The sequence below is a fragment of the Camelus dromedarius genome, chromosome 9 (assembly GCF_036321535.1).
Source record: "Camelus dromedarius isolate mCamDro1 chromosome 9, mCamDro1.pat, whole genome shotgun sequence".
NCBI classification, from domain to species: Eukaryota; Metazoa; Chordata; class Mammalia; order Artiodactyla; family Camelidae; genus Camelus; species Camelus dromedarius.
The window spans coordinates 79,712,472-79,731,299 of NC_087444.1; the positions used below are offsets into that span (position 1 = coordinate 79,712,472).

General features: G+C 46.1%; 2 protein-coding genes across 2 annotated transcripts; one reads left to right on the top strand and one right to left on the bottom strand.

Moving 5' to 3' along the window:
- Nucleotides 1-2,777: 2,777 nt before the first annotated feature.
- Nucleotides 2,778-10,700, bottom strand: LOC105105042 (zinc finger protein 211-like). The gene is made up of 4 exons (XM_064489958.1): nt 10,265-10,700; nt 9,610-9,648; nt 8,849-8,975; nt 2,778-4,819 (listed from the first exon to the last, which is right to left on the bottom strand). The coding sequence occupies exons 2-4, from the start codon at nt 9,640-9,642 to the stop codon at nt 3,432-3,434; spliced, it is 1,548 nt and encodes a 515-aa protein (XP_064346028.1). The 5' UTR covers nt 9,643-9,648; nt 10,265-10,700; the 3' UTR covers nt 2,778-3,431.
- Nucleotides 10,701-11,554: 854 nt separating this feature from the next.
- On the top strand, nt 11,555-18,794 carry LOC135322144 (zinc finger protein 211-like). Its single transcript, XM_064489961.1, has 4 exons — nt 11,555-11,908; nt 12,525-12,563; nt 13,198-13,324; nt 17,354-18,794. Exons 2-4 carry the CDS (start codon nt 12,531-12,533, stop codon nt 18,649-18,651), a joined length of 1,458 nt encoding a protein of 485 aa, XP_064346031.1. The 5' UTR covers nt 11,555-11,908; nt 12,525-12,530; the 3' UTR covers nt 18,652-18,794.
- Nucleotides 18,795-18,828: the final 34 nt, after the last annotated feature.

The window sequence follows — 18,828 nt, forward strand, 5'->3', positions numbered from 1 at the left end:
AAAGAGAGATTTCAATTAATCCTAGTTTATATACACTGAATAACTTTAGAAATTAGGGGCTAAAATTTGCCCTTCTGTTAAATATGGGTGATAATGTTGAGAATGTCTAAAGTTAAAATGCTTTAAATTATAACTGTGCTCCCTCGGAATGTTTTAAAATTTATTGAAATTCTCCAATCATTTTACAATACCCCAATTATTATGAATTACGTTGGATTACTTACGGCTTTTCTGTCAACAAGAACAAAGACACAAACTTCCAGAGGATTCATACTTAAAACAGTGTAGTTTTGACTCCAAAATAAAATGGAAAATTCCATCTCAATTTTTAATGTGCATTCTTACTGATCCTTTGAGGAAAATGTCTTCAGTTTTTTTTTCCCTCAAGAATTGCCTGTACTTTAAGTAGCTTGTCTGCTGTTTCTGTTTTTTTAAATAATTGATGTATTTAACTGAATAATTTACTGAGAAAGTGCAAATATTATAGACTGTCTTTTGTTTCCAATGAAAATTTTGTTTCAGACATGTAAGGATGTATCAAAACATCAAAATGTACATTTAAATATGTGCAGTTTATAAGTTAATTATACTTTCATTAAACAAATATTCAAGACATCACTTTCTAATAATTGTACTATGTTTTATATCATCTGTGTCCTACAGGTTATTGTAGCTACTGGACACTTATGGTGGAATTAGAATGACATACCTCTGGCAACTCTTCCTAATTCCACGTTTAGTGATACCATGTTGGCAGTTTGAAACTGGCCACAGTGGGCATATTTACATCAGGGAAATTAGAAAACAGTGCAAACCAGGACTTAAACTTGTATTACTGGAAGTCCACACTTAAGAATATGGGACTAATACGGATTAAACAAAGTATATTGTGTATGTGATAATTACGTTGTATACAGCATGCAAAGTAACTGTGGGGAAAAAATGAGCTATTTATTTGCTAATGAAAAAGGAAATGAGCAAGAGATATGAACAGACATTTTACCAAGAAGATACACAGATGGCAAAAAAACAAAAAAAAAAGTTCAACCTCATGAATCCTTAGGCAGATGTAATTAAAACTACCGCTTATTAAATTCAACAATTAAGAAATTCAAAAGATTGATCATATTAACTATTGGCAAGAATGTAGAAGCATTTTACATACTCCTGGTGTGTATGTAAATGCAAACAAACATTTTATGTCACAGTCTGGCAGTTTTATAAGTTAAACTTTCACCTATTCTATGACTTAGGCATTGTACATTAAGTTACTAACACAAGTGAAAAGACATACATACATACATATAGAATTACACGCAAATATTCTAGCACCTTTATTTACAACAGCCAAAACGAAAAAACTTAAATTGCCCATAACCAGGTGAATGGATAAACAAAAAATATAGAAAAGACTCTACTCATCAATAAAAAGAATGAACTATTTAGATAAGGATCACAGAAGAATCTCAGAATATTTATAAACCGTGGATGAAACCAGAAAACAAAAAGCACAGTAAACATTTTATGAATAAAATCTTACCAAATTCTAGAAAATACAAAATAATCTATTATAAATGAAAGTAAATCAGGGGTGGTCTGGAGGTCCAGGGAGAGGAAGGACAGATAAAATGACATGAGGTAAATGGGGATGATAGACATGTTCACTGTGATTATTTTGAGGTTTCATAGATTTATATGTAGGTAAAAATTTTTACACTTTAAATAGATACAAGATATTGCATCTTGACTATATCTGAATAAAAATTTACAAAACGGTTCAAAAGAAAAGTCTAGATCTATCACTGTTTTCAGAAAATCAAGTCTGGCAATCATATATTAAACTTTTTTTTTTTTTTGAATTGAAGTACAGCTGATTTACAATGTTAGTTTCTGATGTACAGAGTAATTCAAGTATATGTATATGTATGTGTGTATATACATATACACACATAACTTGCTTTTCTTTTCTAATGACCTGGGAGAAGCAGCCTTGCCTTCGTGGGAGCAAACACTGATGAGCAATGCATCCCTTCCCCCTGGGTTAGCAGGAATGCTGGCTAGTCACAGACACACTTCTCTGCCTGCTTAGCAATGGCCTTTCCTGAACATTCCAGAGAGACTACAGGAATCCACAAAAGCAATAGCGTATTTTCTCTGACAATGACCTCAGCCACAAAAGACACACATGCCTGGAGGTCCTGAGGATTTCTGTGCATCTGTGCACACTGATACTGCACAGTCACACTCACTGGAGCATCTGTGGATGCAGTGTGAGCAGGGGCACCCCACCTACTTCCCCGCCATCTCCTCTGCTCCAGTGGCACTTTACCAGCATGCTCCCCCTTGGCCCTTCAGTCTTTCAGTGGCACTATCTAGTGAATTCTGGGGACTGGGGATCAGGGCATGTGGTTCTTTTGCAGGGCAACTGCTGAGCATTACGTGATACTCACCGTGACCAAGAAAAACAATCCATTTTGTTCCAGAAGCACGGGAGGGTGTCACAACTTCCTGGCTCCTCAGGGTGTTCACTGAGCTCACAAAGAACCCTGACACCAAGTCCACAAATGAGGACCACAAAACTCGGCAGTCCTTCCTAGGAGACCCTGGGCAACAATGTACTCGGGGCTAAAGCCAGAAAGAGACCTACATTCTTCAATCACCCTGACGTGTCTGAGGCACACCACACAGGACCCCGTGAAAGCTGTGCAGTCCCTAATGCTGGTAGAGCCCAGCTGTTTTCAGATCACCACCCAGGAACAGAACCTGAAGGTCAGAGGTGGCTTAAACATTAGTGCCTTTATTATTACAAAATGCAAACAAACATGAGGCATGCAGTTGGTGACCTGGAGGCTGGGAAAATTCAAGATAAGTGTCCCCAGAAACTGACATATCCTTGAAAATGCAGTCCTTCCTGGAAAGTCACCAACAGAATTCAGATCAGGTCCACTGGACCTAAAATGAGCCAGTCCATGCCCTAACCTGGAAATGAGACAGGAATGAGGACCCCACACGGCCTGAGACCACTCTTATTTCCCCCTGCAAATGGGGATGGGACAGAAGTCAGCACCCTGAGAATGTTGGGACCTAACTTTTGCACACTGTGTGGACCTGCCAGGTGATAGAGGTGAAATGAATCCTGCCAAAGAACTGGCAGTGACATAAATCTGGCAAGGGTCCTGGGCAGGTAAGAAGGTGTAACACAACTCCTGAAAGATTCTCACATACTTGGACTGTAAGGAGAATGTCCCCAACGTGGATTTACAGATATTTTAGATGACTCCCTCAGTTTCTCTCTTCCTGTGTGATTACACTAGAAGGAAACTACATCCCAGCACATCTAAAGCCTTTCACTAGTGTGAAGTCTCTGCTGTTGAATGAGGTCAAAAATAAAAATAATTGTGGCTGGAGGATTTTTCCCACATCGACTGTATTCACGACCTTTTCCCAGTGTGAACTCTCTGGTGTTGAATGAGAGTGGAACTTTGGCTAAAGGATTTTCCACACGCCCCACATTCATAAGGCCTTTCTCCAGTGTGAATTCTCAGGTGTTTAACGAGGTTAGATTTACAGCTAAATGATTTCCCACAGTCACTGCACTCAACAGGCTTTTCTCCTGTGTGAACTCTCCAGTGGTTCTTGAGGTTGGAGCTATGGCTAAATGATTTTCCACAGTCCCCACACTCATAAGGCCTTTCTCCTGTATGGACCTTACGATGTGAACTAAAGCTGGAGCTTTGCTTAAAGGATTTACCACATTTACTACACACATAAGGCCTTTCTCCAGTATGAAGTCTCCTGTGGTGAATGAGGCTGGAACTTCGGCTAAAGGATTTTCCGCATTCACCACACTGATGAGGCCGTTCTCCAGTGTGAACTCTCCGGTGGTAAATGAGGCTGAAGTTTTGGCTGAAAGATTTCCCACATTCGCTACACTCATAAGGCCTTTCTCCAGTGTGAACTCTCTGATGCTGAATGAGATTAGATCTTTGACTAAAACATTTTCCACATTCCATACACTCATAAGGTTTTTCTCCAGTGTGAACTTTCATATGGCTATTGAGGCTGTAGCTTTGGCTAAAGGACTTCCCACATTCACTGCATTCATAAGGCCTTTCTCCAGTGTGGACTCTCTGATGTATAATAAAGCTCGAGAGGTAGGTAAAGGACTTCCCACATTCATTGCAGTCATAAGGCCTTTCTCCTGTGTGGACTTTCTGGTGCTGAATGAGGTTACATCTCCGGGTGCAGGCTTTTCCACACCTGCTGCACTCATAAAGCCCTTCTGCAGTGAGGGCTCTCTGGTCAACAAGCGTGCCGGTGCAGGTGACGGCTTTCTTGCCTCCTCCCCAGTTCTGATGCGTTCTTCCGCTGTGAAAGACACCCTCACAGGCATCACCGCTGTTTGCCTTCTCACTGAGAGTGGCCGGTTGATGGAGAAAGCCCATGCTGGCTAAGAAGTCCTTCCCAATCTCCCCACAGGAAGAGGATTTCCCTGACACACGGGTCGTGCAGCTCTCTACAAACAAGGCTCCAGCCACAGAACTTCTGTAGGGTATCCTTCTAATGTGCTGCCCCTGGTGCTGTTGAAGGTTGGCAGTGAAATAAAGTTGACTCCCGCACGTGTACGGTTTCTGCCCAAGATGTGTTCCCTGGTGCTCAGGCAAGTGCAAAATCTCTCTCAGGACTGGGCCACACATCTCAAAGGGCTGGGCCTTCTGGGGAGATGAACCTGCCTTGACAGTCCTGATCTGTGACACTCCTTCTACAGAAACGGTCTGTTCAGAAGGTGCTTCCTTATCTCGCACTCCATGCCAACAACCTGAAAGCAGAGAAGTGACGGTGAAGTACAAGTTCAGTCCACTGCGAGGGAGCAAAACCACCACACGTGTAATCTGGCACGTGAAACAATCAGTCCATGAACCCGTTTTCAGGGAAAGAGTTGGGGAAGTTCCTTCAGCTTGAGGAAGCAGCTGGTGTGCACCACTGGGTCCCTAAGGTCACAGAAAGGTGCAGGCCTCACCAGGCACAGGACACTAGGACAGGGTGGGGCCGAGAGGGAAAGGCACGTTCTACAGCTCATTCTTCTGTCCGTGACTCGCAGCAGGATTGTATCTGCTGGTGACATGTGATGCTATGGAGAAGTCTACTTCAGGCCCAGAAAAATCTGACTGAAAAATGGTCAACACGTGTTCAAGGATTATTAGATGCATGTACACCGCAGGACACAACAAACTGGGATAGCACTGAGGAGGGAAGAGCTGAGGAGTGAGTGAGATAAGCAGTGCAGAGATGGGGAGTAGCTCTCACCCGGAAGAGCCATAAAATGACGATAGAAATGACAAGTCAGCAAAGTGTCAAAGAATGGAGAAGGGAAGGTAGAGGTGAGGTGGGGCCACTGGTGTGGCAGCACTGAAACCCAAGTAAAACAGGACAGGTTCCTGATACATTTCAACCAAACCCTGAATTCACGGCCTCCCCCAGCTGCCATGCATCTGGGTCAGGTCCCCTCTGGGCCCATCTGGTTCAGAATGGAGTCATGTCCATCCTGGGAAGCACAGGGGACTCTTCCTGTAGCCCCAGCTGGGGAGCTGCAGGAGATCAGGATGATCCAAACCTAAGGGAAGGACAGGACAAGTCACAATACTCGCCCAGACAACTCAGCACACAACAGACCACCAGAAAGATACTTTGAAATACTAGGTACCTGTGGGCGCGGCTAGAGGGAAGATGGCAGAGTAGTAAAAGCAGGTGTTTCCTACCTGGACGACAACTGCACTGGTAGCATCTATCTGATGTGACTACTTTGCAACGCCAAGTTGCTTTAATTTTGGTCAACTGCAGCTTTCACCACTACCATGACATCAAACACAGACAAAGACACTACAAGAGAAGAAACCTACAGACCAACAGAACTGATGATTACTGGGGCTAAAGGAATTGAGAAAATACCAGCAAACTCTATTTAGCAACACAGTGAAAAAATTATACAAAATGAAAAGCTAGCATTTATTTCTAAAATGCCAGGATTGTTCAACACACAAAATTTGATCTATATAACATGTCGCATTAACAACAAAAGGGAAAAATCTATCACCTCAATCAGTGCGATAAAACCATCCAAAAAAGTTTAAAACCCTTTCATCATGGAAATACTCAACAAACTATGAACTGAAGGAAACCAGCCTTCCATAATAAAAGTAAAAAATTTAAAGCGTAGGGCAAATATCACACTTGATGGTGAAAGAATGAAAACTATTCCACTACGATCAGGAATAAGAAAAGGATACCAGTTTCCACCACTACTCTTCAATACAGTACTGGAAATTCTAGAAAGAGCAATTAGGCAAGAAAGAGAAATAAAAGGCATCCAATAGAGAAGGAAATAGGATTATCACAGCTCAAGAAATCTTAAAGATTCCACCACAAAACTGTTAGAATAAAAGAACTCAGCAAAGGAAGGGGATACAGACATAAAATGAAAAAAAGCAGTTATATTTCTGTACACTAACAATGAACAATCCGAACAGGAAACTAGGAAAACAATTCCACTTGTAAAGTATCTATCTAGGGTCAGGGGTATACCTCAAATGGCAGAGTGCACGTTTAGCATGCTTGAGGTCCTGGGTTCAAACCCCAGTACCTCCTCCATAAACAAACAAACAAACCTAATTACCTCCCTCCCCCCCAAAAAACCCAGAGAAATAAATAAATCAACAAAATTAAATTAAAAAATAAAAAATAAAAGTATCTATCTAAAGACTAAAATATGTAGAAATAAACTTAACCAAGGAAGTAAGGCTTGTACACTAAAAACTACAAAACATTGGTCCAAAAAATTACAGACAATAAATGGAAAGACTTTTATGCTCACGGATTGGAAGACTTAACACTGTGAAGATGTCAACACTATCCGAGTCATCTACAGACTCAACACAACTGCTATCAAAATTACAAAGGCGTCTTCTGCAGATATGGAAAAATTCATCCTAAAATTCATATGGAATCTCAAGGACACCAAGTAGCCAAAATAATCTTGAAAAACAACAAAGTTGGAGGAGACACACTTTTAAATTTCAAATATTACTGCAAAACTATAGTGATCAAAACAGTTGTATGGCTGGCATAAAGACAGGCATACAGAACAATGGAACAGAATAGAGAGCTCACAAATAAGCTCTCACATATGTGGTCAAATGATTGTCAACAAGGAGGCCAAGACCATTCAACGGGGAAGGACAGACTTTTAGGCCCATGATGCTGGGAAAACTGAATATCCACATGCATAAGAATGAAGTTGGATGGATACTGTATATACATAAATTAACTCGGAATGGATCAAAGGTCTCAACTTAAGGGCTACAACTATAGAACTCTTAAAAAAAATAGAAGGAAAGCTTCATGACACTGCATTTGGCAACGACTCCTTGGATATGACACCAAGGACACAAGCAACAGTCAAAAACAGACAAATTGGACTTCATCAAACTGAAAAACTTTGGTACATCAAAGGATGCTATGAACACAGTAAAAAGCCAACTCACAGAATGGGAGAAGATATTTGCAAACCACATATCTGATAGAGGATTAATATCCAGGATATATAGAGAATTCCTAAAATTCAAACAGCCAAAAACCCAAGCAACCGGATTCAACAATTGGCCAAAGACCTGAATACATATTTCTCCAGAGAAGATACACAAATGGGCAAGAAGCACGTGAAAAGATGCTCAACATCACTAGGCCCGAGGGAAATGCAAATCAAAACCACAAGGAGATACCACTTCACACCCATTAGGATGGTTAACACCTCCTCCTTATAAAAGAGGAGTTGTCAGTAAGAATAGAAGAAACTGGAACCTTTGTGCAGCTGCTATAGAAAACAGTATGGTGGTTCTTCAAAAAAGTTAAAAACAGAACTATCATAACAGCAATTCCAGTTCTGGGTCCAATTCCAAAGGAACTGAAGCAGGGACACTAAAAGGTATCTGTATACTCATGTTCATAACTGCATTATTCACAAGAGCCAAAAGGGGGAGCACCGAAGTGTCCACTGGTGGAATAATGGGTAAACAGAACGTGGTACAGACACATGACAGAATAGTATTCAGACATAAAAAGGAAGGAAATTCAGACACATGCTACAACACAGATGAATCTCAAGATATTACTACTAAGTGAAATAAGGCAGACATGAAAGGACAACTACTGTGTAATTCCACCTATATGAGACACCCAGAGCAGTTAAATTCATAGAAGTAGAATGACGGCTGGGGGTGGAGGGGGGCGGCTACTGTTTAATGGGTACAGAGCTTCAGTTTGGAAGATGAAAACCTTTGGTGGACGCACGATGGTGATGGCTGCACAGAGAAGGTACTAAACGCCACTTAGAGGTGGTAAATGTTTTGTCATGTGTATTTTGCCACAATTGAAGCCGGTAAAAAGAACCTGAGCTAAGGAATCTCGCAAGAACGTTTGTGTAAGGAGTGACTATGTAAGTGACTACAAGTCAGACACAAATAAAGGTGAGCTATAGGAAGGGCATGATACTAGGGTGCCATGGAGCTAGACAGTCACCCAGCAACGGAGGGCAAGACAGGTGGGATCCATCAGGATGAACTAAAGAATAGTGACACCCAAGCCTTCCCAGTGAGGCTGTGCGGCAGCAGGTGTTGCAGTGATAAAGGATGAGAAGTAGGCATGTACTCAGCCCAGCCCCAGTTAACAGCACATACCCAGGGAGCTGGGGAAGGAAGCTGTGCCCGTGGCTTCAATGAGGACATACTTACCCCTGGAGAACAGAGAAAGGCAGAGGCTTGCCCAGGGCATAGGGGCAGCTGTAAGCGCTTACCCAGTGAGGATGTCAGTGCCAGGTTCTCCAGCATCACATCGTGGTACAGGCATCTCTGAGCTTCATCAAGGAGATCCCACTCCTCCCAGGAGAAATACAGGGCCACGTCCTCAAAGGTCACACTTCCCTGCCAGGAGACAGACAGATGAAACCACGAACGGTCTCATTCCTCAACACCCACAATCCATCTCCTCACACATCCACCCCATGGCCTTCCTCCTCCTAAGATGCCCGAATCAGAGGAGATCCCAGACCCTGGTGCCATTTGGTGTCTGCTCTCTCCTCCCACTCCCATTAACCACTCTGCTCACGCTAACGTCCATTCCGCAGCCATATGGAGCCTGTTAAGACCTAGACGATGAGATCATCTCTCCCATCCGACCCAGACGTCTGATCCACTACCTCCAGAACAGATGCCTAACTTCACAGGCACTTGTTCCAAGTCTGACGCTTCCTCCCCACAACCACCTCCTTCTCACCAGAAAGAAAGGAGACCTGCAATTCCCTGAACCAGCTCAGTCCCACCTGCAAGGACTTCCCGTTTTTGTGATAAGCTTCCACATCTCTTTCCATTCGCGGCCTGAAATGGGAACCCTTCCATGTAAGCCCTGGACTCCACTCAGGACCCTGAGCTACGATTCTCCGGGGCCTCCACCCTCAAGGGCCGGGAAAATGGTAGGTGACAAGTCTCACGACAACGCAAATTTGGAGAAAACAGGGGTTTGGAGAAAACAGTGAGAAACGAGGACACCTCCACTTACCTGTATAGCTTCCAAAACCACTTCTGCATCCATGGAAACCTGCGGGAAGAGGCAGGTCTTAGAGGGATGTCAGCATGGAAACTTGCCAGGGGCTCAGGCCTTCCCTGTACCCGTGGTGGGCACCGGAGCCAGGTAACTCCGGGCCGACCGTCTAACCTCGGTAGGGTCTCTCAGCAGTTGTGTGTCCTTCGAACAACCATCAACCCCCCTCTGCCTCAATGTCCTCATCAGCCATACAATTTGTTCTTCTACTGAACAGCCGTTGGGAGATTTTTCAAGCCTAACTCAGGTCAGGTCTCTCCTCCTCAAAACTTTCCAAGGTTCCCAGGGCCCCACAAGGAAGGTAAAACTCCTCCACCTGCCACTGCAGCTGCGACTCTACCACCTCTGCCCCTCGCAGAAGCAACGTGGGCCCCAGGTTTCCCGAACGTTCCGGGCTGTCCGACCTCCAGGCCTCCGCACCTGCAGGTCCCCCCGCCTGGGGGCCCGTCCCCGCGCCGTCACGCCGTCTGTCAGAAACACGGCCCCACCCGCGGCCGCCTCCCCGGCCTGGACCCCGGCGCCCGGGCCGCAGGCACGCGAGCAGGCGCCCCGCACTCGGGGCTCTAGTGTCCGGCGGGAGAGGGCGGTGCGGGCCCGGAGGACGCGCGTTTACCTGAGGCGGGTCCCTCAGCGCGGCCGCCGCCACCGGAGCAACGGGCGGAGCCGAGAGCTGACAGTCGAGCGTCCCGGGAGGACACGGCACCAACGTCCCCAGGCCGGCCTCGCGGGCGGCGATGTCCCAGACCCTACAATCGCCTCTATTCTCTGGGGACGAAGCCTCTTCTCGAGCCTTCTCTGTCTGTCACCTCGGAGCCCACCGGACGCTCCCAACCTTCCCACCCCGAGAACCGCCAAAATGACCGCCACGGAAACACCGGAAGTCCCGCCTTCATCTGGCGCGCCCTCACGGAAATGCCGGCTCTCTGGATGTTGACTGGGTGTGCGCCTCTGCCGCTCAACGCGGAGCTCTCTGGGTAGTGGAGTTCCTCCAGCCACACAGGCCTCCCCCGGGGACGCGAAGCGCCTCTCTCTCAGGAAAAGGGGCCAGCGGCTCCCTGCAGCGGCTCAGAAAGGACCGCCCTGTTCTTCCAGGTCGGGGAGAAGCTTCGCTTCCTCTCAAAGGGGAGGAAGGCCTGTTTGAGGGGACGCGGAAGTGCGCTTATAAAGCCTTCGATCCTATTGAGCTCTCAAGTGTTCAGACGTGAAGCCGTCTCCAGTGAACAGAGTAATTCTCTCTAGCAAGTCTATAGTTAGAAATATACAGAGGACTACTCTTTAGGAAATAATAGCTATTTTGATATTTCATACAGTTAAAGTATCAACTGCATATTACGAAAATAATGTGCATTTATGAACGTTTTAGTTTTTTACGGAGAACAATTTTATGTTTTATGGATTAGGCGGTGTTTCTCACTTGATTGGGAACTATCATTGAGTAACAAGAAGCCCAGATCCCACTGTACACATCTGCTTCACAGCTGCACATATGCCTCGTCTTCTTACTTACTGTGGACCCGTGACTTTTTTCTTGTTCTTAAAGTCCTTGTGAAAACATACTAAGCTCACAAAAATGACTATAACGCCTCAATCTGCGCGCATTTAAAGAGCGATAAGATAATGTATAAGCACCCTGCCGCTACCGGCCGGCGTTCATTAGAGACGGCTTCACGTCTGAACACTTGAGAGCTCAATAGGATCGAAGGCTTTATAAGCGCACTTCCGCGTCCCCTCAAACAGGCCTTCCTCCCCTTTGAGAGGAAGCGAAGCTTCTCCCCGACCTGGAAGAACAGGGCGGTCCTTTCTGAGCCGCTGCAGGGAGCCGCTGGCCCCTTTTCCTGAGAGAGAGGCGCTTCGCGTCCCCGGGGGAGGCCTGTGTGGCTGGAGGAACTCCACTACCCAGAGAGCTCCGCGTTGAGCGGCAGAGGGGCACACCCAGTCAACATCCAGAGAGCCGGCATTTCCGTGAGGGCGCGCCAGATGAAGGCGGGACTTCCGGTGTTTCCGTGGCGGTCATTTTGGCGGTTCTCGGGGTGGGAAGGTTGGGAGCGTCCGGTGGGCTCCGAGGTGACAGACAGAGAAGGCTCGAGAAGAGGCTTCGTCCCCAGAGAATAGAGGCGATTGTAGGGTCTGGGACATCGCCGCCCGCGAGGCCGGCCTGGGGACGTTGGTGCCGTGTCCTCCCGGGACGCTCGACTGTCAGCTCTCGGCTCCGCCCGTTGCTCCGGTGGCGGCGGCCGCGCTGAGGGACCCGCCTCAGGTAAACGCGCGTCCTCCGGGCCCGCACCGCCCTCTCCCGCCGGACACTAGAGCCCCGAGTGCGGGGCGCCTGCTCGCGTGCCTGCGGCCCGGGCGCCGGGGTCCAGGCCGGGGAGGCGGCCGCGGGTGGGGCCGTGTTTCTGACAGACGGCGTGACGGCGCGGGGACGGGCCCCCAGGCGGGGGGACCTGCAGGTGCGGAGGCCTGGAGGTCGGACAGCCCGGAACGTTCGGGAAACCTGGGGCCCACGTTGCTTCTGCGAGGGGCAGAGGTGGTAGAGTCGCAGCTGCAGTGGCAGGTGGAGGAGTTTTACCTTCCTTGTGGGGCCCTGGGAACCTTGGAAAGTTTTGAGGAGGAGAGACCTGACCTGAGTTAGGCTTGAAAAATCTCCCAACGGCTGTTCAGTAGAAGAACAAATTGTATGGCTGATGAGGACATTGAGGCAGAGGGGGGTTGATGGTTGTTCGAAGGACACACAACTGCTGAGAGACCCTACCGAGGTTAGACGGTCGGCCCGGAGTTACCTGGCTCCGGTGCCCACCACGGGTACAGGGAAGGCCTGAGCCCCTGGCAAGTTTCCATGCTGACATCCCTCTAAGACCTGCCTCTTCCCGCAGGTTTCCATGGATGCAGAAGTGGTTTTGGAAGCTATACAGGTAAGTGGAGGTGTCCTCGTTTCTCACTGTTTTCTCCAAACCCCTGTTTTCTCCAAATTTGCGTTGTCGTGAGACTTGTCACCTACCATTTTCCCGGCCCTTGAGGGTGGAGGCCCCGGAGAATCGTAGCTCAGGGTCCTGAGTGGAGTCCAGGGCTTACATGGAAGGGTTCCCATTTCAGGCCGCGAATGGAAAGAGATGTGGAAGCTTATCACAAAAACGGGAAGTCCTTGCAGGTGGGACTGAGCTGGTTCAGGGAATTGCAGGTCTCCTTTCTTTCTGGTGAGAAGGAGGTGGTTGTGGGGAGGAAGCGTCAGACTTGGAACAAGTGCCTGTGAAGTTAGGCATCTGTTCTGGAGGTAGTGGATCAGACGTCTGGGTCGGATGGGAGAGATGATCTCATCGTCTAGGTCTTAACAGGCTCCATATGGCTGCGGAATGGACGTTAGCGTGAGCAGAGTGGTTAATGGGAGTGGGAGGAGAGAGCAGACACCAAATGGCACCAGGGTCTGGGATCTCCTCTGATTCGGGCATCTTAGGAGGAGGAAGGCCATGGGGTGGATGTGTGAGGAGATGGATTGTGGGTGTTGAGGAATGAGACCGTTCGTGGTTTCATCTGTCTGTCTCCTGGCAGGGAAGTGTGACCTTTGAGGACGTGGCCCTGTATTTCTCCTGGGAGGAGTGGGATCTCCTTGATGAAGCTCAGAGATGCCTGTACCACGATGTGATGCTGGAGAACCTGGCACTGACATCCTCACTGGGTAAGCGCTTACAGCTGCCCCTATGCCCTGGGCAAGCCTCTGCCTTTCTCTGTTCTCCAGGGGTAAGTATGTCCTCATTGAAGCCACGGGCACAGCTTCCTTCCCCAGCTCCCTGGGTATGTGCTGTTAACTGGGGCTGGGCTGAGTACATGCCTACTTCTCATCCTTTATCACTGCAACACCTGCTGCCGCACAGCCTCACTGGGAAGGCTTGGGTGTCACTATTCTTTAGTTCATCCTGATGGATCCCACCTGTCTTGCCCTCCGTTGCTGGGTGACTGTCTAGCTCCATGGCACCCTAGTATCATGCCCTTCCTATAGCTCACCTTTATTTGTGTCTGACTTGTAGTCACTTACATAGTCACTCCTTACACAAACGTTCTTGCGAGATTCCTTAGCTCAGGTTCTTTTTACCGGCTTCAATTGTGGCAAAATACACATGACAAAACATTTACCACCTCTAAGTGGCGTTTAGTACCTTCTCTGTGCAGCCATCACCATCGTGCGTCCACCAAAGGTTTTCATCTTCCAAACTGAAGCTCTGTACCCATTAAACAGTAGCCGCCCCCCTCCACCCCCAGCCGTCATTCTACTTCTATGAATTTAACTGCTCTGGGTGTCTCATATAGGTGGAATTACACAGTAGTTGTCCTTTCATGTCTGCCTTATTTCACTTAGTAGTAATATCTTGAGATTCATCTGTGTTGTAGCATGTGTCTGAATTTCCTTCCTTTTTATGTCTGAATACTATTCTGTCATGTGTCTGTACCACGTTCTGTTTACCCATTATTCCACCAGTGGACACTTCGGTGCTCCCCCTTTTGGCTCTTGTGAATAATGCAGTTATGAACATGAGTATACAGATACCTTTTAGTGTCCCTGCTTCAGTTCCTTTGGAATTGGACCCAGAACTGGAATTGCTGTTATGATAGTTCTGTTTTTAACTTTTTTGAAGAACCACCATACTGTTTTCTATAGCAGCTGCACAAAGGTTCCAGTTTCTTCTATTCTTACTGACAACTCCTCTTTTATAAGGAGGAGGTGTTAACCATCCTAATGGGTGTGAAGTGGTATCTCCTTGTGGTTTTGATTTGCATTTCCCTCGGGCCTAGTGATGTTGAGCATCTTTTCACGTGCTTCTTGCCCATTTGTGTATCTTCTCTGGAGAAATATGTATTCAGGTCTTTGGCCAATTGTTGAATCCGGTTGCTTGGGTTTTTGGCTGTTTGAATTTTAGGAATTCTCTATATATCCTGGATATTAATCCTCTATCAGATATGTGGTTTGCAAATATCTTCTCCCATTCTGTGAGTTGGCTTTTTACTGTGTTCATAGCATCCTTTGATGTACCAAAGTTTTTCAGTTTGATGAAGTCCAATTTGTCTGTTTTTGACTGTTGCTTGTGTCCTTGGTGTCATATCCAAGGAGTCGTTGCCAAATGCAGTGTCATGAAGCTTTCCTTCTATTTTTTTTAAGAGTTCTATAGTTGTAGCCCTTAAGTTGAGACCTTTGATCCATTCCGAGTTAATTTATGTATATACAGTATCCATCCAACTTCATTCTTATGCATGTGGATATTCAGTTTTCCCAGCATCATGGGCCTAAAAGTCTGTCCTTCCCCGTTGAATGGTCTTGGCCTCCTTGTTGACAATCATTTGACCACATATGTGAGAGCTTATTTGTGAGCTCTCTATTCTGTTCCATTGTTCTGTATGCCTGTCTTTATGCCAGCCATACAACTGTTTTGATCACTATAGTTTTGCAGTAATATTTGAAATTTAAAAGTGTGTCTCCTCCAACTTTGTTGTTTTTCAAGATTATTTTGGCTACTTGGTGTCCTTGAGATTCCATATGAATTTTAGGATGAATTTTTCCATATCTGCAGAAGACGCCTTTGTAATTTTGATAGCAGTTGTGTTGAGTCTGTAGATGACTCGGATAGTGTTGACATCTTCACAGTGTTAAGTCTTCCAATCCGTGAGCATAAAAGTCTTTCCATTTATTGTCTGTAATTTTTTGGACCAATGTTTTGTAGTTTTTAGTGTACAAGCCTTACTTCCTTGGTTAAGTTTATTTCTACATATTTTAGTCTTTAGATAGATACTTTTATTTTTTATTTTTTAATTTAATTTTGTTGATTTATTTATTTCTCTGGGTTTTTTGGGGGGGAGGGAGGTAATTAGGTTTGTTTGTTTGTTTATGGAGGAGGTACTGGGGTTTGAACCCAGGACCTCAAGCATGCTAAACGTGCACTCTGCCATTTGAGGTATACCCCTGACCCTAGATAGATACTTTACAAGTGGAATTGTTTTCCTAGTTTCCTGTTCGGATTGTTCATTGTTAGTGTACAGAAATATAACTGCTTTTTTTCATTTTATGTCTGTATCCCCTTCCTTTGCTGAGTTCTTTTATTCTAACAGTTTTGTGGTGGAATCTTTAAGATTTCTTGAGCTGTGATAATCCTATTTCCTTCTCTATTGGATGCCTTTTATTTCTCTTTCTTGCCTAATTGCTCTTTCTAGAATTTCCAGTACTGTATTGAAGAGTAGTGGTGGAAACTGGTATCCTTTTCTTATTCCTGATCGTAGTGGAATAGTTTTCATTCTTTCACCATCAAGTGTGATATTTGCCCTACGCTTTAAATTTTTTACTTTTATTATGGAAGGCTGGTTTCCTTCAGTTCATAGTTTGTTGAGTATTTCCATGATGAAAGGGTTTTAAACTTTTTTGGATGGTTTTATCGCACTGATTGAGGTGATAGATTTTTCCCTTTTGTTGTTAATGCGACATGTTATATAGATCAAATTTTGTGTGTTGAACAATCCTGGCATTTTAGAAATAAATGCTAGCTTTTCATTTTGTATAATTTTTTCACTGTGTTGCTAAATAGAGTTTGCTGGTATTTTCTCAATTCCTTTAGCCCCAGTAATCATCAGTTCTGTTGGTCTGTAGGTTTCTTCTCTTGTAGTGTCTTTGTCTGTGTTTGATGTCATGGTAGTGGTGAAAGCTGCAGTTGACCAAAATTAAAGCAACTTGGCGTTGCAAAGTAGTCACATCAGATAGATGCTACCAGTGCAGTTGTCGTCCAGGTAGGAAACACCTGCTTTTACTACTCTGCCATCTTCCCTCTAGCCGCGCCCACAGGTACCTAGTATTTCAAAGTATCTTTCTGGTGGTCTGTTGTGTGCTGAGTTGTCTGGGCGAGTATTGTGACTTGTCCTGTCCTTCCCTTAGGTTTGGATCATCCTGATCTCCTGCAGCTCCCCAGCTGGGGCTACAGGAAGAGTCCCCTGTGCTTCCCAGGATGGACATGACTCCATTCTGAACCAGATGGGCCCAGAGGGGACCTGACCCAGATGCATGGCAGCTGGGGGAGGCCGTGAATTCAGGGTTTGGTTGAAATGTATCAGGAACCTGTCCTGTTTTACTTGGGTTTCAGTGCTGCCACACCAGTGGCCCCACCTCACCTCTACCTTCCCTTCTCCATTCTTTGACACTTTGCTGACTTGTCATTTCTATCGTCATTTTATGGCTCTTCCGGGTGAGAGCTACTCCCCATCTCTGCACTGCTTATCTCACTCACTCCTCAGCTCTTCCCTCCTCAGTGCTATCCCAGTTTGTTGTGTCCTGCGGTGTACATGCATCTAATAATCCTTGAACACGTGTTGACCATTTTTCAGTCAGATTTTTCTGGGCCTGAAGTAGACTTCTCCATAGCATCACATGTCACCAGCAGATACAATCCTGCTGCGAGTCACGGACAGAAGAATGAGCTGTAGAACGTGCCTTTCCCTCTCGGCCCCACCCTGTCCTAGTGTCCTGTGCCTGGTGAGGCCTGCACCTTTCTGTGACCTTAGGGACCCAGTGGTGCACACCAGCTGCTTCCTCAAGCTGAAGGAACTTCCCCAACTCTTTCCCTGAAAACGGGTTCATGGACTGATTGTTTCACGTGCCAGATTACACGTGTGGTGGTTTTGCTCCCTCGCAGTGGACTGAACTTGTACTTCACCGTCACTTCTCTGCTTTCAGGTTGTTGGCATGGAGTGCGAGATAAGGAAGCACCTTCTGAACAGACCGTTTCTGTAGAAGGAGTGTCACAGATCAGGACTGTCAAGGCAGGTTCATCTCCCCAGAAGGCCCAGCCCTTTGAGATGTGTGGCCCAGTCCTGAGAGAGATTTTGCACTTGCCTGAGCACCAGGGAACACATCTTGGGCAGAAACCGTACACGTGCGGGAGTCAACTTTATTTCACTGCCAACCTTCAACAGCACCAGGGGCAGCACATTAGAAGGATACCCTACAGAAGTTCTGTGGCTGGAGCCTTGTTTGTAGAGAGCTGCACGACCCGTGTGTCAGGGAAATCCTCTTCCTGTGGGGAGATTGGGAAGGACTTCTTAGCCAGCATGGGCTTTCTCCATCAACCGGCCACTCTCAGTGAGAAGGCAAACAGCGGTGATGCCTGTGAGGGTGTCTTTCACAGCGGAAGAACGCATCAGAACTGGGGAGGAGGCAAGAAAGCCGTCACCTGCACCGGCACGCTTGTTGACCAGAGAGCCCTCACTGCAGAAGGGCTTTATGAGTGCAGCAGGTGTGGAAAAGCCTGCACCCGGAGATGTAACCTCATTCAGCACCAGAAAGTCCACACAGGAGAAAGGCCTTATGACTGCAATGAATGTGGGAAGTCCTTTACCTACCTCTCGAGCTTTATTATACATCAGAGAGTCCACACTGGAGAAGGGCCTTATAAATATAGGGAATGTGGAATATCTTTTAGTCCAAGATCCAAATTCATTCAATATCAGAGAGGAAACCCTGGAGAACGGCCTCATCAGTGTGGTGAATGTGGAAAATCCTTTAGCCGAAGCTCTACCCTCATTCACCACAGGAGACTTCATACTGGAGAGAGGCCATATGAATGCAGTAAGTGTGGGAAATCCTTTAAGCAAAGCTCCAGCCTCAGTTCACATCGGAAAGTCCACACGGGAGAAAGGCCTTATGAGTGTAGCGAATGTGGGAAATCCTTTAGCTGCAAATCTAACCTCATTATCCACCTAAGAGTTCACACTGGAGAAAGGCCTTATGAATGTCAGGAGTGTGGAAAATCCTTTAGCTGCAAATCTAACCTTATTAACCACCTGAGAGTTCACACTGGAGAAAGGCCTTATGATTGTGGAGAGTGTGGAAAGTCCTTTAGTCAAAGATCTGTCCTCATTCAACATCAGAGAATTCATAGTGGAGAAAGGCCTTATGAGTGCAATGAATGTGGGAAATCTTTTAGCCGAAAGTTTAGCCTCATTTACCATCAGAGAGTTCACACTGGAGAATGACCTCATGAGTGAAAGGAACATGGGAAATCTTAGCTACAATTGCAACCTCATTAAACACTTAAGTGTTCACACTGGAGAAAGGCCTTATGAGTGTGGGGCGTGTGGAAAATCCTTTAGCCAAAGTTCTGCCGTCATTCAACACCAAAGAGTTCACACCAGCAAAAAGTCCTGAGTGCA